Raw genomic sequence first — 17746 nt, 5'->3', positions numbered from 1 at the left:
CACTGCAGTTTCTCTGCTGTAAGATGCCTCTTCAGACAAACCAACCTTTACCAGAAGAAGAAGTCTGGAAGATGACCAGAGTTCCATTTGAAGCCATTTTAAGCCCTTTTCTCCTGACAGCTACATTGCAGCATTATTTTTATACGTTGAGGACCGCTTCCCATCAATAGCTTGATTGCTACAGTACAGTGGCGTAGCCAGAAATTTCGTTCGTACGGGGGGGGGGGCTCACATTGCAGCTCGGCCTCCTCCTTAAGAGGAAGCTTTAGCTCGGGTGTTCGTATCTTAATACATGTAGAAGGAAAATTCATTTTTTCGGCAACCACTGCACCAAATTTAACGAGGTTTGTTGCATTTAAAAGAAAAACTTAAGTTCTAGTGATTGTTGGTTTTGGATTTAATTTTTAGGCTGTCACTTCTTTAGTAAAAATTGGCATGTGTCGCAAATTTTTAGAAAACGAAATTATCAAGTTTAAAACTCTAACTCAACAACGAAAAATGATATCAAAATTCTGTGAATTCCATCTAATAGTATATCTACAGCAGACAAAATAATTTTTTTATACATGATTCTAAAAAAATTAGTATTATGGAAATACAGCTTTTGCAGAACCCTTGAACACAACGTAACCAATTCACATAAGATACCAATTGACATACCAAATTTGTTCGCTTTGACTGTTTTAACAGATGCCGTTTACAGAACCGCAATGTCTCTTTTTGATGCAGAGCTATTAATTTATAAACATTGTGCTGCTACATTTTTCAAACTTTCAAGTTCTTCAGAATATTAAAAAAAAAATTCGGACCCTAAATCGAAATGACGTTTCCAACAGAAACTAGAATTTAACCTTCTCTCTAAAATGCAACAAATTTCATTAAATGCGATCCAGGGGTTATCTCAAAAAAGCGTTTCTGTGTTTTACATGTATTTGAATAGGCCGCGTCGGAGTTGGGCCCGAGCTAAAGCGTCCTCTTAAACAATTTGTCAGGGGATCAAATACATGAATTCATGGATCAAATACATACTGCATTGTCATTGCCAAAGATGCTGCAAACGATTTCTTGAACGCTACGTACTGTCAAAACAAGTAAAATATGTATTTTTTCATAAAAGAATATACTTGTATGCGCCAAAAATTGTGCCCAAAGTAACTGATATCAATGCTTCCATATTTTTTCGTCTATTTAATAAGTAAAGAAAATATCATACGAACTTTAGAAGTATTTCAGTTCGAAACCAGCAAAGCAGTGCATGCCGTTGATATGCAAAATGTAAAGACCATGAAATGAACAAGTTGAGGACAAATATAAGAATGAAACTTTGTCATTCAAGAACCTTGTTTACATTCTTGTACATGTGCAACGGCCAATGAAATATCTCATTGACGCTGTCATTTCCTCCAATATATTACGCAGGAGCAGGTGTCACCGGTCGTGTACCGTGACTAATTGCACCGAAATTATAGTCGCAACAGCGAGCACGTATAAAAAGCAGGAGTTTTGCTAAATATACGAGGGCCAGTCAAATGAAAGTGAGCCACTGCGAACATATGACAAACAGGGTACTTTATTTCAAATTAGTCTCCATGAACAATTAGACATTTGTCCTATTGACTAACGAGTCGCGTGATTCCCGTCTTGTAAAACTCCTTGGGTTGCTGCTTCAAAAAGTCTGCCACTGACTCCTTCACGTCATCGTCTGGCATGAATCTGGTTCCCTTGAGCTGTTTTTTTCATTTGCCCCAAAATGTGGAAGTGGCAAGGCGACAGGTCTGAGTTGTATGGCGGAGGTTGCAGCGTTTCCCACTTGAACTTTGCCAGTTTTGTATTAACCACATCAGGGACGTGGGGACGGGCATTGTTGTGGAACAAGATGACCCCATTCGTCAATTTTCCACGTCGTTTGTTCTTGATTGCGACACACAACCGATCCGGTGTTTCACAATATCATAAACAATTGATACTTTCTCAATAATTGGCAAATTCTATCAGTAATGGCCCCTGATGATCTAAAAAAAGTCAGCAACACCTTTCCGGCGGAAATGACGGCCTTTGCTTTCTTTGGGGATTGTGAAGTCGATTGTTTCCACTATAAGCTTTGCCGTCGTGTTTCAGGCTCGTAGTAGTGGCACCATGGTTCGTCGCTGATCAAAATTTCAGACAAGAAGTCGTCACCCTCATTGTCATACCAGATCAGATGAGTCAAGGCAGTGCCAAAATTCTCCGTCTTCTGGCTGTGGTTCAAAACCTTGGGCATCCATTGCGCACACAAGGGCCGATAACCGAGATGTTCATGAATTATGGTGTGAACAGAAGCGTGGCTGATGTTCGCACTCTCTGCCATAAATGGCTTCTTATGATATGACTGTAAAAATCGGACTCCTCGGTTAACCCCCTTTCTTCTCGTTTATTACATAACGAGGGTCTCAAATCCGGAACATTGATGCCTTCATGTAGCATGTGTGGCTTTATTGACCAGTTGTCTTCACCCAAAAAGATCACGTTCTCGTGACGCCTGCGGCAAAAAGGACGTTCCACGTCCGCCGCCGAGGTCTGTGAGTGGTGGCACTGGCTAACACTCCCTCCCAGGGTTCTACTAGGACACATAAATACCCAAGAAAGTGGATGGGGAAACGGCGCCACGGTAGCTCAATTGGTAGAGCATCGCATGCGAAATGCGAAGGTTGTGGGTTCGGTTCCCACCTGCCGCAAGTTCTTTTTTCATCCGCTTTCATTTCCATTAATTTGTTGTTTCTTTATTTTATTTATTAAGCACAACTAATTTTTCCTATGTTGTCCTTGGTGTCAGTGTTTGTTGGTTTCTTATGACTAATAAAAATTGGGCCCCTCGGTTAACGCCCGTTCTTCTCGTTTTGTAAATGGGAGATGCTTGTGTGCTACGCGCATGCCTCGCAGATAATGAACCGAACTATTATTGTGCGGGGTGGGTTGGCTCACTTTCATTTGACTCGCCCTCGTACATTGGAAATGTGAAGATACGATGGTATATAAAAATGCGAAGATGCAGCTTGATAAAGGGCATAAAAGTGTCACTGGAAACAAAGCTCACTGCACGTATACACAAAACCTCGCAACGAGATATTTAAATGTATGTATAAGTCACCAATAAATTTACGTATCTAAGAAAAAGCCACTGTTATAATGTGTGAAACAAGGCAAATAAACATGTGCGCAATCACAGATTCACAGATCACAGAATCCTAAGGCCCGCCTACCCTCCTTCCACTTCCCCCAATGCATCGCGCGCGACGGAAGGCGACGCTTCCTCCCCGCTTTTCTTCCTTGCGCACACAAGGCTGAGCTGCCATCGTCGGCTCACCCATTCCAACCCCCCCCCCCCCCCCTCCACGCTTTCCCTCGCACATACACCATGCGGCGCACGGTCATGATGTTATCACCCTTGGACTTTATACGAAACAAGAGGACGACGGCGATGGCAGGAATGCGCCTGGAGTGTCCATATAATTGCTATCGCAATAATATAATGAGAGTATCCGGCAACTGAAGCACCCCGTGGCTCATTACTTTTCGCAAAAGAAGTAAAAAAAAAATCGAACTTTCATGCTACGATTCGCTGTGCCACAACAATGTATATTTTTCTTCTTTTTGAGGGGCAGGGCCACCGAAATGAATCTGAATGAAGAAAGCCTTTATTTGAAGGAAGGGGACAGCTATAGGCCACTGTTGGGGTTTAGGAGGGAAAGGAATGTGGGTTCCTGTATTGTTGGCTGTAGCACATCTTCATCTCAGTCTTTGATCTTCCGCTTTATGCAGACTCAGGTGCATGTTCAGTTCCGCCACTCTTGCATAGGCTGGTCGACCACTTCTACACTACTCGAAACAGGCCACTTTGTCTGCCATATGTCGCAATCGCTTTCTGTGTTTCAGGGTTAGTTTGTATTCCAATTCCTAGTGTTCTAATGTCTCCGTGTAGTAAATGCTGAATGTTGGATCTCCCTTGTGAAAAAGCTGCACAGCTCCAAATGAGGTGTTGCAAGTCTGCTCTGCATGACTCCTGGCAATGTGTGCATCGGGTATAAGTGTTCGCAATCGTAGCTTGTCTGGGTTGGTACCATTCCTCAAGTATGTGTGGTGTGTATGTAGCATTGGCCATAACCTTATTAAAAAAACCTCTTCCGTGTGAGTAAGCCCGCCCTTGTCGTCAAACACATGTACTGGTGTAGCTTCTAATAGTCTCCGTTTACTGTCTGCATTTATTTTAGTGCGAATGTAATGCGTCATTGCTCTGCTAGGAGAGCCTTCGACCAATATCTTTAGGTATGGATTTTCGTCCGTGGGGTTTGGCGAGGAAATGGAGTGTGGGGAGCTGTACATGTACTCAAGCCCACCCGCTTGCGCGGCAACTGCATGAGTGGCTGCGTTTCTCCCATCCGTGCCGGTGTGCCCCGGTGTCCATAAGATTAACAACATTTGTCCCATTGTCCTGCATCCTCTTTAGCTTTTTTCTGGTGTCGTTGGCCACAGCATCATCTGTCTTAGGCACCGTTAATTCGGTCACCGCTTCGTACGAGTCAGTAAGGATCCGATAATTATTTTGCACACTCTGCTCTACAATGTCTCCCATGTTAATGAGAATGGTGTTGACCGCTCCCCATATAGCAAAGAGTTCAGCGTGCAAGGTTTCCCCCGCCCCAAGAAGCTGGCACGGGTGGCAGAAAGTCTTGAGCGAGACAGTTCGGCCTGTTTTACTATTTAAGCTGACGATATAACAATATGGATGGAAGCGGCGGATTATTCCGACATACAGAGCATGCAAACTGAACTGCAAGCAGCAATCCTGAGCCTTAGCAACACTTTAGATAACCTCGGACTGCAACTCTCGCCAGAGAAGACGGAATTGATCAGCGTAGACGGAAAGAAAGCAACCAACGTAAACAAGCAGATCACTTTACACATCGTCCAAAGCAATATTACGTCGACCAATGGAAAAATTAGGATCCTCAGAGCACAGATTGCTAGCTGCAACAGCCCCCAGCTATAGATTCGCACACTAAAGCAAAAATGGAGACCGCTGTTGCACATGGTTAGACGAATATCGAGCAAGTATGGCGGAGCGTGTCAGAAAGCATGCCAAACGCTTGCAAAAGCGGTCGCGGTTGGAAGGATTCTTTACGGGGTACCCGTGTACGAATCCTCTGAACGAGACCTCAGCGACATCGAAAAGTTACACAGGGCCACCCTCCGTACGATCACTGGGCTACCGTAGCACACAAGGAACGAGGACCTGCTCAGGCTCGTAATGATTCCACCCATACAGGACATAATGACTGAAGCACGAATTTGAATTCGATCCCGGTTGGAAAACACAACTCAAGGAAAACAGATCATGTCATGGAATAAACAAGTCCATGCAAAGCCAGAGCCCGCGGAAGCGACCATAACATCACCATGGAAAGCACCACTGGGCATACGGAGGCAACAACGCCTTATCGCGAGACGAAACGCGGAAGCTAGAAAAATATTGGAAAAGAGATTGGAACTAAGAATGCCGCATCACACCATTTATATATACACGGACGCTGCAATCACAAATGACATAGCAAGCATGGCCACCGAAATGAACAAACGCAAAGGAAATTATGTTGGCCACAATCGAATGCCTACTTTGTGCACCTAATGTGGCTACCTTAGGAATATAGAAGAAAACGTGAGACGCTTGGTCCACCGAGAACCATACGCATACTTCTCGGTATCCTACATTGGTGAGACAAGACTTTCTGGAGAGGTTGCGCTCAAGCGAACGCGGTGCAATCCGTCGAGTCCCCACAGTGATGGCGGTGAGGGACCATTGTTTATTTTCTAGTCTGCTAGCCAGAAAGCGTCCAAAACTCCTAAAGGCGAAAATCCACTCGGCCAGAGAAAACTGAACGCGCACCGAAGTGTGCCACGCGGTGGTCAGGACAACACCAGAAAAACACCTGTGCTCTGGCTGGCTCTGGCGGCCCACGGGTAGGGTAGCGAGAACAAAAAATGATTGAAGAGGCTCAATGTGTTCTCGCAAATATAAGTAAAAGTAGAAAAAATAAATAAGAACATAGTTACCTTGGCTGGCTTTACTGTCTTGACATGGATGCTTTGGCGCTATAGGTGAAAAAAATGTTGATTTTTTTTTATGTGACATGATGGCACAAATGAACCACCACAACATTTTGTCTCGTCGGACCTCGCTGCGTGCTTTTTCAGCTTGTCTGATAGTGTGTTGATTTGGCTTGTCTCATTGTATGTTCCGATGTAAGATTTTAGAAAAGTCAATGAACCTTTGGTGCCAAACGTTTATAAGAACATTAAACCCACAAAGTTCCGCAATTGAAAATCTAAAGCCCAACTTTGGAAATGTCAATGCACCTTTCACATCAAAAGTTTATGAGAACTTTATACCAATGAAGTTTCAGAATTGAAATCCATGCGCTCCGTAGGTTCCGCGGCCTCCGTGATATGCTGTGACGAGCCCGCTCGCCATCAAAACGCCCTTGAAGCTTTGTGCTCAGATTGGGCTCCATGCATTATGCGACTCCAGGTGCATGGGCGTTGCCGCGAAATCCAGCCCGAGTTCACAATGTTCGCGGTGAAATGTCTTTTCGAGTGTAAAAAAGACATTCTAGACAAAATCCAGAATGATTTCCGGTGCCGGGGGTTGCTTTGGTCGGCGGTGCATGGACAGCACGAAAAAATTTCGGCGGGGGGGGGGGCTGGAGGCCCTTAAGCCCCCCCCCCCCCAGCTACGGCCCCGCTACAGGACTCCATGTACGTGGACAATCTTTTAATTGGAACAGACACAAAAGATGTCACTATTACGATGTATAAAGAAATAATCAACATATGTAGAGATGCGTCTATGAACATACGCAAATGAAAAAGCATTAACTCTGACGTAACTAAATTTTCAGGAGACAACCATATCACAGGAGAGAGCCCTTTGCACTGTCAGGAACACTCAAAGTTTTGGACTGTCATGGAACATGGATACAAACACATTCTATGTATATCTAAAGAGCGTCATGCACTTTGTTGCACAGCATCAAGCAACCAAGTGTTTTGCTCTCCAAGCTGTGACAAAACTCTACATCCTTTTAGGTTTGCCATCTCTATTTCTTGTGCAAGTTAAAAATGATTTTGCAACACCTTTACTGTGCTAATCTAGAGTGGGATGAACCTCTACCCTCCCATGTAGTGGACCCATGGGTAAAATGGAGCTGGGACGTAGCCCTTATACGTGTTCTCAGTAACCACAGATCTTTGGGCACTGGAGTGGCAAGTCAGTCTGCAAGTCCAACCTGCATATCGTCAGCGATGCGAGCGAGTCAGCCTACAGAGTTTACATATCCATGCAGGATTCTGCAGGCAGCACTTGGAATACTCATCTGTTTGCGAAGATCTGAGTTGCGCTAATCAAAACCATAACGCTGGCTTAGCTTGAGCTAATGTCTTCTTTGGTAGCAGCTCTTATGTATAATTATCATATAAACCTGAATATAAGTCTAGATATTTTCATGAAAACAGCAAACCAAAGTCACCACTCGTCTTATGTAGTGGTCTTTAGCAGAATGTGAGTTATCGTCTGGCAACTTATAGCATGTATGTTGGCGAACAGATAGCCAAAGCAGTATCCATATCCAAATGTGATTGCTGGCATCTTTTATTTTCTTGTCGCTGTGTCTTCTTGTGTGTGCTCTTCTGATCGACCTTATTTTTGTCTGGTCCACAATGAGTATTCAGCAGCATTCAAGATAAGGATGTATTTGTTGCCGAAGCACATGGCAACATGGTTACTCAGCACCAGTTTGGAGTTTCTGAAAAAACGCTTGCGATATTGGTGGCCACAAAAAGGAGAACTTGATGGTGTCCAACCCACGTAAAATGTCATTTTGTAGGCATCATGCAGTGTATCCACAACTTGAGGACGCACTTGCAGGCTTTGTGCAGGAGCTTTGTGCACACTCGTAAACAGTGATAGTGCAGTCAATTCACCGCAAAGCTGCAGCGGTGTTGTGAAAATAAACACATTTCGGCTATTTTTTTTTGGCAAGGGCTTAACCTATATTCCCACTCAACCTATATTCCAGTTCATATGGTACCGCTCAAGCAGCTTTGGCCTTGACGTCAATAAAGTGAAATTCTGATTTACTCACTGGTTACTCTATGCTGCATTCGGAAAGAATCGGTGACATGGAAATGTTCATTGGAAACAGGGCACAAAAAATCTTCAATCTTACTGATCCTTTCTCTTGGTGCTTTTTTCCCAGCAAAGAAAATCTGGTGGACTTGTTCATGAGAGGTCTCTGCAGGTGGCTTGCAAAAGGCACACCTGTGATGGCATGGACTAGAGTGAATAAATGATCCTATACTTTGGCCGCATGCGTGTAGTCAAGATGACAATCTTGAAATACCTGTACAGTTAACAACCTATACACACACTTTCAGCACGAAGCCTTCCATGGAAAGAATAATTAGCATGGGATGGTTTGTTCTCAGATCAGGCTTCTATGAGTGACAGTGTGTTCTTGACGATATGCAGAAAAGTTTGAAATAGGAGTCTGAATCTTTTGGAGAACTTCTGACATAAGTTCAATAGGGTGAGCGTTGCCTGAAATGTGTCAAACAAAAAATTCACTTTAGCAACAAGGTGATGTATATCACTCAGAGGAGAAACCTGTTCCCTTGTGGAGTCTGATTAAACACCTGCCACTTCAATAACACCAGGTTGATTTGAGTTGATGGCCACACTCACAGCAAGAAAGATGAATATGAAATTAAAAATTTAATTATTCTGCCGAAGGACTTTCACGTTGCAACATTCTATCTAGCCGGCTCACACGAATATTCTTCAGGACAGTTTCAGAGACACATAACACAAGTTCATAAAGAATTTTAGATCTCAAATGCCAGACAGCTAGTCAAGAAAACAATATGTCAGTGTGGTCTTTTGCTGAATGCAAGCAAAACCAGTACAACAGGAAACACATCTGGCGCTTGAGAACCATTTTAGAAGTTATATGCCATTTGTATTGACACGAGTTAATTCTGAAGGTCCACTGTACGTCAAAGGAAACTGTCAAGAACGGGCCTATATTACACTCTTTACTTGCACTGTCACTATGGCTGTTCACTTTGAGTTGTACGAAGCTTTGACCACTCAAAGCTTCATCTGCGCTTTTAAAAAAATTCATTTCACGACAAGGATTATGCAAGACCATATACAGCGACAGTATGTGCACCTTTGTGAAGGCATCACTTCCACAGTTTCCGAAATGTACTTTGTAAACTGTGGAAAGCAGTTCAGAATCACGGCATGATTGCTTTTTTTCACAGCGTCAGAAATCCAGTGCAAGTTCCTGTGCCCAAGTGCTCCTTAATGGGGCTGGTATTACGAGAGACTTGTACAGTGATACCTCGTTAAACCGTAGTTGGCCGGAGCTCGGAAAAAGTACGCACTAAACGGTAGTACTGCTTAACCGAAATACCACGAGATCCCCGCACTTACTTGTCAAAAACGGAACTCGGAGAGAGTGCGATGAAAGTGGAAAAACCATGCAGTGTTTATTCACTTTGCGCGACAAAAGTTTTATTTTCATTTGATGCCACGGCTGCCTAGCAGCGACGACAGCAGCCTCAAACTTACTGAAGCTGTGAGCCAGCTTTTCAGCCAGCCCCCTCTTCTTGGCAAAAACTCGTATGGCAGATTCCTCGTTAGCGTTCTCCGTGCACGTGCGCAGTAGCGCTGCAGAAGTCGCGGGGTGCCTTTTTCATTGAGGAGTGCTGTTCTCGTCACGACGATTGCATTCAGGATTGCATTCGCGTAACGTGTAGCTTCTACCATTGTCGGGCCAGAATCGCCCGTGCTGTTGCTTTCCATGTCGTCCTCATCACTATCGCTAGTCGACACTTCGGCAACAACAGAGGCAACGATGGCAAGTCGAACCTCGTAGCCGACATCTTTTCGCAGTCGCAGCAGCGCTGCCGAGCAACTTCTTCGCATTCCAAATGCCACACACCATAGTCCACAGCAGATCCTTGTGGCATGCCAGCGCCGACTTCGTGTCATGTTTGATAGCACAAACGATGTCTAATTTTCCTTCTATGCTGAGCACCCGGCGTCTTTTTTATTCGAGCTTCGGCATGACACGAGTCCTTGGTTGCACGATGCCACAATGCTCTCTGGCACAGTGCCAAAATGATGTTGATGTGGCTTCACGCACAAACGTGCAGGGCGCTTCGAGGCCGTTGTTCCTATCTCTGAGGCTTGTTCTGCCGGGCCGCCCGATGGAGACGACGCACCGCCATGTTTGCGCAACTAAAAGTGGAAACACTACATTTTAACCGATACGTACGCAGTAAGCTGGTACGGTTTATGCGGATACAAAATGCATTACGTTAAATGGCCGCTGAGTCGGGGATTTGACTTTACTACATTTTAAACAAAACTACTGTTTAAGCGGGTACAGTATAACGAGGTTTTACTGTATACTCCATCAAGAAATGCTTAAAGCAGATGCCTGGCACAGGCCTGGTTGGCGATACTTAGCTTACCATGCTTTTAAAAGGAGTCGCAGGCATGCCAAATTCACATAATTTGATCTACCTTTTGATCTATGACAACAGTCACCTATGAACTCTACCTACTTTCCCCAGCAAGTTTTCTAGTACATAGAAGGCTAACAGCTCTGCCACTTTACAAAGCAGCAGTTGCTGCTACTAGTGATGTGCAGTTGAAATAGTTGTGGCAAGAATGAGAGGACGACCTGAAAGCGTCTTGGGATCGCTGGTTGAAAGAGTATCTCAATGAACTAAGAAACTTTGCCGTGAACAAAGCGCACCAACTTGCTGAAGGAAGGCAATTTGTTTCTCATTGGTGAAAAACACCATCCACGGCGAGCTTGGACCGTAGCAACAATAGAAGAATTACATTACAGACTTCACGGAAAAGTTTGCTACTGTTCTCTATGCTTGCCATGCTGAACCGAAGTCAGTCATCCTGTTCAGCTGCTCTACCTGTTGGAAATTTACTAACACTATCTGCTGGGCACAAAACAATGTTGGAACTTCTTTCATCTGCCTACCAGATGACAATTCATTGTTTCATCTGCTCCTCATGAGCTGCTGTATGCTCAAGAGCAGTGGTCGTTTGCTGTTCCATTCATTTGTTAATGTGCTATGGATGTGCTGCCTCATTCTTGTTGAAGTCAGTGCGGTAGGTCGCAGACCCTGAGTTATACCACAGTGGCATTTCCAAATATATTAGAAGTTTGCAGGGGCATCTTCCAGAATTTTCTTGAATCCTTGCAGCGGTTTCACTAGCACATGAAGCTGAAACAGTAGGTGCATGCAAAAATGCTGAATGACCATTCTTTGAATAGCATATGGGACGCCATGTGCAGCATAAATCTTGAAAGTTTGGTTTCCACTAAATATGGTGTTGTAATAGCTAGCAGTTCATGGCAGCATGTGCTGTGTTTCACTCATTTGCATCAGCAGGTGCCACCTGCTGTTTTTGAATTCATGTGTAAGGCAGATTATCCTGACATACCTTGATTATTTAATGCAGTCAGCTGGCTTGCTCTAAGGATGAACACATGATGTTGCAGTGTGTTTTGTTTGTCTAGATTGAGATTTACATGAGTTGCATATTTTTTCAGCCAAGGCGGAAATCCTTGATGCATTGGATCGACTGGCCCAGCCCAGTGCTCTGCCTTTTCGAATCCCTCAGCTGCCTCAGGCAGAGGTCTCTCCAGAGAGCTCGCACAACATGCTACTACGAAATCAGGAGCTGCTCATCGAAATTCTAGGCTACATCTTCCTGTCTTCAGATGCCACTCCTCAGGAAAAGGTACCGTTTAATATATAGTCATGGTCAAACTGGGCTCTCGTGTTTACCACACTGTTTCGCAATTTCTTGTTTGTAGAGACACTAAACAGGAGCATTAAATGATTGCGGCATTGGCCCTCGAAATTTTCTGCCAAACCTCCCTCCTTTCCCCCTTTCCTACGGAACAGAAAGTTTCAGGAGGTGGGCTCCGAAAGGGCAACATGGATGAAAAGGAGAGCTTAAATGTGAAAGCAAGGCGAGGGCTAGTGGCGGTCCGAATGGGGAGAGGGGTGATGTAATGGGGGTGATCCCCTCTCCCTCATGCACAGAACATTGTGGCCCTACTCATGATGCACCTCTACCTCATTCCGAATTGTGTTAACCATAACTGCTGAGGGAGGATCAGCGCTAAAAATTCCACACACAGAGAAAGATGGGACAAATGCGTGCATGAAACTTTAGCGCTTTGTTGCTCCCAAACACACCTTCGTGTCATCGAAGAGCTTCTCATTTCTGGTACTTGACCGAATTGTAGACCACAATGTGCGGAAGAAACTCATTCCCAAAATAATGCGACTTGCTTGTCTATGATATGCATAATAAGCACCTCCTCTTTAGTTTTCTTTCCCTTGTCTCTGACTTTCAATATATTAATAAACTTGAGAAGAGCTTGCTGTTAGGCTAGTTTGTACATGCTGCCAAGAATGAAAGCAGGGCAAAAAACAGGACAAGAAAGAAAGACCTACAGAATGCTGATTTAATTGCGCACGGCAAAATATATCAAGGACAGCAGTGCTGGGCCAGGGGAACTGATAAACTGCCACACCGGGGTATTCTGTAAGAGTCCACCTAGTGGACTGTCCATTTCGGCCGCTGCTGATTGGCTAGGACCGCTTGTCGCCTCCTCGCTCGTACAGCTACATCCAATCAGCAGCGGCCGAAATGGACAGTCTGCTAGGTGGACTCTTACAGAATGCCCCCCCCAGGTACGTGGGAGGGCAGGTAGGTGAATGGCCTCGAAGTCGACACAGAAACAAAAATATAGGAATGTTAGCGGCCACCGTGCCATTCAACAACCTGGTGAATGTTGAAAAGTGTGACAGTAACTAACAGAAAAGAATTGTAAGAAGGGGAGTGGGCTGATGGATACGAGGAGGGGTAGGGGACGCGCATAAACAAGAACACGTAGGGAGAGCACCTCGTCACTGCCCGATCGCTTAGCACCAGACAGCCGGGGCCAGTCGCCTAACTGAGGCTCACCTACCAAGTGGTAACATGTGCTGCTTGCTGCAGAGAGCCTATCCTAACTAAACATCTCGGCAATTTTCAGAATAGACGGGTGTCGGGAGACACGACACTGTTAAATTTCTCGGATCTACTGGCCCTTATTTTACTGCAAGCTGCGGATGCTGTAATTTTTACAAAGGCTTCTAAACAGGAAGCAGCCCTGCTTCAGACTGTCTGCCCCATCAATTCTCGAGTGTAGCCAAATAACAATATGCGTCGCGTGATGGCTACAATACCATGATCGCAAGTTACTTCCAAACATCTCTTCAAACAAGTCGGACAGAAGGCCTCCAAAAGTAGATGAAACTAGCATAGTAGAGTTCTAGCGCAAAGCTTCGTTCCTGTATTTTTAAATCTAGAATAATATAGCATGCTCATGAGGCTGAAAGCGCGAGTGATAGGCGGCTCGCAAAATAGTGCCCGCCCTCTTCCATATGTAGCTTTGGCCATACCACTTACTAGAAGATCTGGGCTAGAACTAGTCTGGCCTGCAAACAAGAAAACACACAATAGTGTGTTGTCTTGTTTTTGTTTGGCCCCGTTTTTAGTGCTGTTCATTTTTCCAAGTCTGCTAGCTGTACTTTTTCCAAGTCTGTACCAGCTAGGTCATCAACATAGATTAATGATTATATAAGTGCATCAATGCATAAACAAAATTTTTGTCTTTTTTAATATCATCATCTTTAAAAATAGCATGCGGATAAGAGCATAATTTGATGCGAAGTGGGTACACGCCTTAGCAATGAAAAAACTTTTGTCAGAAGTTAAGCAATGTGTTGTTCCGGCAACGTAAAAATGTGCGTCCTCGTGGTTAAAGCATTCTTGTCTGGGGGAGCGTAGAAGTTTGTCTTTGTGTGGTGTACAGCCTCCACAATCTATATATAATATGTAGAGAGAGAAAGAGTAAAGGAGGGGGAGGATTGGTAGTTGTTGGCAGAGAAACCCGCCCCCCCGCCTCCCCCAAAATTAATTTCTGGCTATGCCCCTGGATTGCAGGCTAGCAGATTCATTTTTTACATCTTTATCAATGTTTCTATGGTAAGAAGGGATGCTTACAGAAAAGAAAAATGATGGCCAAACTTCTCTCCAAATTTACGTTCATGCTGTAATGCCCACCAGGTCATGGGGATGATCGACCATGAAGTGTGTTTAATATGCACTTTAGTCCTTTACTTTTTGCAGGAAAAGCCTGTTGAAGTTGCCAGGTTGAATTCGGGTTTATTTTCAAGTGCAATACAGTTCTTTTCTCAACAATAAGCAGTTAGTTAGCTTCTTCAATAATTAGGTGAAATTTAGTGCGTCATTGGTAGCGGGCGCAGGAATTTCAACATGGCATCAATACTTGTCTTTAATTTGTACTCACCAAAATCTAAATACGCAAGCGTTATTTCATTTTGCCTCCATCGAAATGCTGCCACCGTGGCTGGGATCGAACCTGCACCCTCAAGCTCAGCAGTGCAACTCGATAGCCACTGGGACTTTTGCGGCAGGTGGGGGGATTAGAGTGATTAATGCTGTTTTACTCTAGTGTTGTGCTTAATGGATTTGAAAGTTTGTGTGGAAGCTTGTCTATCTTACTTGAATATTGATTTTAACGGCTTTAGATTCACTGCATTTAGTGCAGATTTTGGGTCCCAATTGGCACTGTATTAGTTTCCTGCACTTCGATATACTTACCGGCCCAAGTGGCTGTTAAATAAATTTTGTGATCTGCAGAACTAGTACACATGTTGTTTTCGAATATGTGAGCGTCTCGTGTAATTCTTTTTTACAGAATGTGCTGGCTGAATCTCCTGAGATAGAGTCACCTCCTGAGGCAGACACAAATACTAAGCTCTTGGAACTCAAGGTAGGAAACTGTGATCTTGTGAAGATTGAGATGCAGATGGGTGTTTTTTCATCAACCCTTTAACCTATTGAGGGCCACATTTCTTTCGGAAAAAGTGTCCCTTCGGGCTCACATTTATTTAGTGCAGGTTTATGTTCTTCAGAGTGGCTTACTTAGAAAAAAAACTAAGGAAATAATTTTTTTTAGGCAGCAATAAAGTGACAATTCTTTTTTTAATGTGAGCATATTTATGTATGGTTTATTGTATAATGCATGAATGAACTACCATAATTAATTTTTTACAAATGCAATATTATCAAACGACCTATTTTAAAGTTTTAAATAGTTTTAAATAGGTTCAGCTCAACTGAGACTCCTGATTTAAAACTTTTAACTTCATTTTCCATATGTATTATGCGTTGTGCCAGGGGTTCCATCCCAGCAAAGCCAGAAGTGCGGCAGCCTCTGATCCAGGCCCAAACCGATGACGTACTGCCAGAATAATGGAAAATGATGTGGATCATTAGAGAATACGGCCCCAGGGAGGTACAGCCATAGCAAAAGCAAAGCATGCCATGTGAGAGCCTACAAGCAAGCTCAGTAGTGTGTGCTCATGACAAAAGCAAAATGACTGAGAAACTTGCAATAATAAAATGTGAGATCGCTACATTAAGTTCTGTAGGCCCTTACGCACCTTGCAAAATGATATCCACGAGCGGCAGTACCGCCAGTTTGTGAGCGCCTGTCTGTAAGCAAAGTAATCATATGCCTGCAGGAGAGCCATGTAGGTGAGCATCTCACAGCGGCACATTGAGTGATAAACAGAAATCAGTCTTCCTGACGCCCTTAACTGGAAATGACATGCACGAAAATGCTTATTATAAAGTGCGCAAGTGCGGGTGTGAGCATGCGGCAATAAGCTAGGTGAAGTGAAAATGCTGCCTAACTACTGTGGTGGCAGACATCACAGAGCGAAGCAAAAATTTTTTTTTTGATAGAAGCCAAGGGGTGGTGGCACAATAAGAATATTTTTCTAGAAATCATGGATAGTTGCAGCACCTCCAGAGGAAGATTAAGTGAAGCTTTGTTCCCAAAACACTTTTCTTTTTTTTAATGTTCAATTGCCATCGTACATGCATGCACAACCTTCAAAGGGTTAACCAGGCATTTGGTCTGGGCTTACCTTAAGTGACCAACAAAATTCCCTAAATGTGGGCTTGATTAGTTCCTAATGATAATAAGGAAATACAGCACTGGTTATGTGGACGTATTGGATTTAACTTGAATCTTCATCCTTTTTTTTTTTTTTTTTGCTGAACAGTGAAGACACACGCCTGTTGTTATGCCTTGTTTAATGACTTTGATGCAAGTTTCTTTCTTCAGGCTACCAGTTTTAATTGGTAATTGATATTCTGCATTTAGGCATTCATATTTGCAGTCATTGGAATAATCATCATCAGCATGATTCAATCTGTTGCAGGACAAAGGCTTCTCCTACATGTTTGCAATTGTACCCCTGTTCTTTTTCTGCTAAACTGGCACTACACCTGCATATTTCCTAATCCAATCACTCTGTCTAATTGTCTTCTATGCTGAACTGCTTCATCTTTCCCTTTACACCCATTCTTCTGTTGTTGTAAACATTGGTTGTATGTTCTATGCATCATGTGATCTTTGCCAGCTTCACTTCCTCTTAAAGAAGTGCTGACAAACATTTTTGAAGTTACCAGAACTACTGTGTGTCTTACATGTAAAAGGATGGCACTTAGGAAGTACAAAGGTTGGGGAACACGTCTGGTATAATTTATTTCGATACTAAATTAAGTTTGTCTCCAAATGCCGGACCTGATGTCATCAACATTATCTTTATATCATGAGACACACCAAAATTTGATAATGTATGTAACAATAAGGGTAGGTATGATAATGTTGCTAGTAAGAAGGTAAACAACAGTGGCACAGGTGGTTTTTCTGCCCATGCTTGCGTGTTGCAACTGCAGCAGTTGCAGGAGCAAAGTGAGCCAGTGTATCTTGACGTCACAACGTACCCACCTCCTGGGTATTCCAAGCAAATTTGGTTCACAAAAACAAGTGTTATAGTAAATTATTTTAGGCTGCTTCTTTTAAAGAAAAGTACGCTTTGTAGCATACTTTTCTTTTAGGTTTGTATTTCAGTCAAATAATAATAATGATAATAATAATAATAATAATAATAATAATAATAATAATAATAATAATAATAATAATAATCAGCGGCGTCATCATCATCATCTCTGCTTCTTGGGACCCTCTATCAAGAGTGCAGGCGACATATAGCACCCATTCAGAGTGCCTGGATATCTTCATGTCTAATCTTAATATTTTCCTGAAAGGTGTTGTTGGGAAATTTCAATAACTGAACAAACACGGTCATCTGTTGTGGGTTCCACCATTCTGTGATCCTTTTCTGTTTCTGTGCTTTTACTTTGTATTCTCTTTGTGTGCAAATTTTATGGTCTTAAAACCTTTATTGAGAAATTATTAATTTTTTTATGTGTGCACATGTGTGTATGTGTGTGTGTGGGCATGCACTGTCTTTCCTGTGCATTTCTTCGAGGTTGTTCTTGGGCACTATAATAAACACCTTTGATTGATTGATTTTGATTGATTGTGCAACTATTCTGGTTCACATGTTATTGTACTCCTCCCCCTTGACCATTGTTATGCCCTCTCTGAGGGCCTTTAGTGGTGTCTTCAATAAATAAGTAAATACATAAATAAATACTTCTTCTAATGTTTGGAGG

At 43.3% G+C, this 17746-nt stretch overlaps 1 protein-coding gene across 3 annotated transcripts in view; it reads left to right on the top strand.

The window, feature by feature from the left end:
• Positions 1-17746, top strand: part of Rab3GAP1 (RAB3 GTPase activating protein subunit 1) — a 330004-nt gene that overhangs the window by 53956 nt on the left and 258302 nt on the right. For all 3 annotated transcript variants that reach the window (XM_050190865.2, XM_050190864.2, XM_055061565.2), the window contains exons 13-14: positions 11679-11869; positions 14910-14984. In XM_050190865.2, the coding sequence (XP_050046822.1) occupies positions 11679-11869; positions 14910-14984 (266 nt within the window). The remainder of the gene's footprint in view (positions 1-11678; positions 11870-14909; positions 14985-17746) is intronic.

The sequence above is a fragment of the Dermacentor andersoni genome, chromosome 1 (genome assembly GCF_023375885.2).
Source record: "Dermacentor andersoni chromosome 1, qqDerAnde1_hic_scaffold, whole genome shotgun sequence".
Taxonomy (NCBI): domain Eukaryota; kingdom Metazoa; phylum Arthropoda; class Arachnida; order Ixodida; family Ixodidae; genus Dermacentor; species Dermacentor andersoni.
This window is presented reverse-complemented; position numbering and strand designations above follow the sequence as displayed.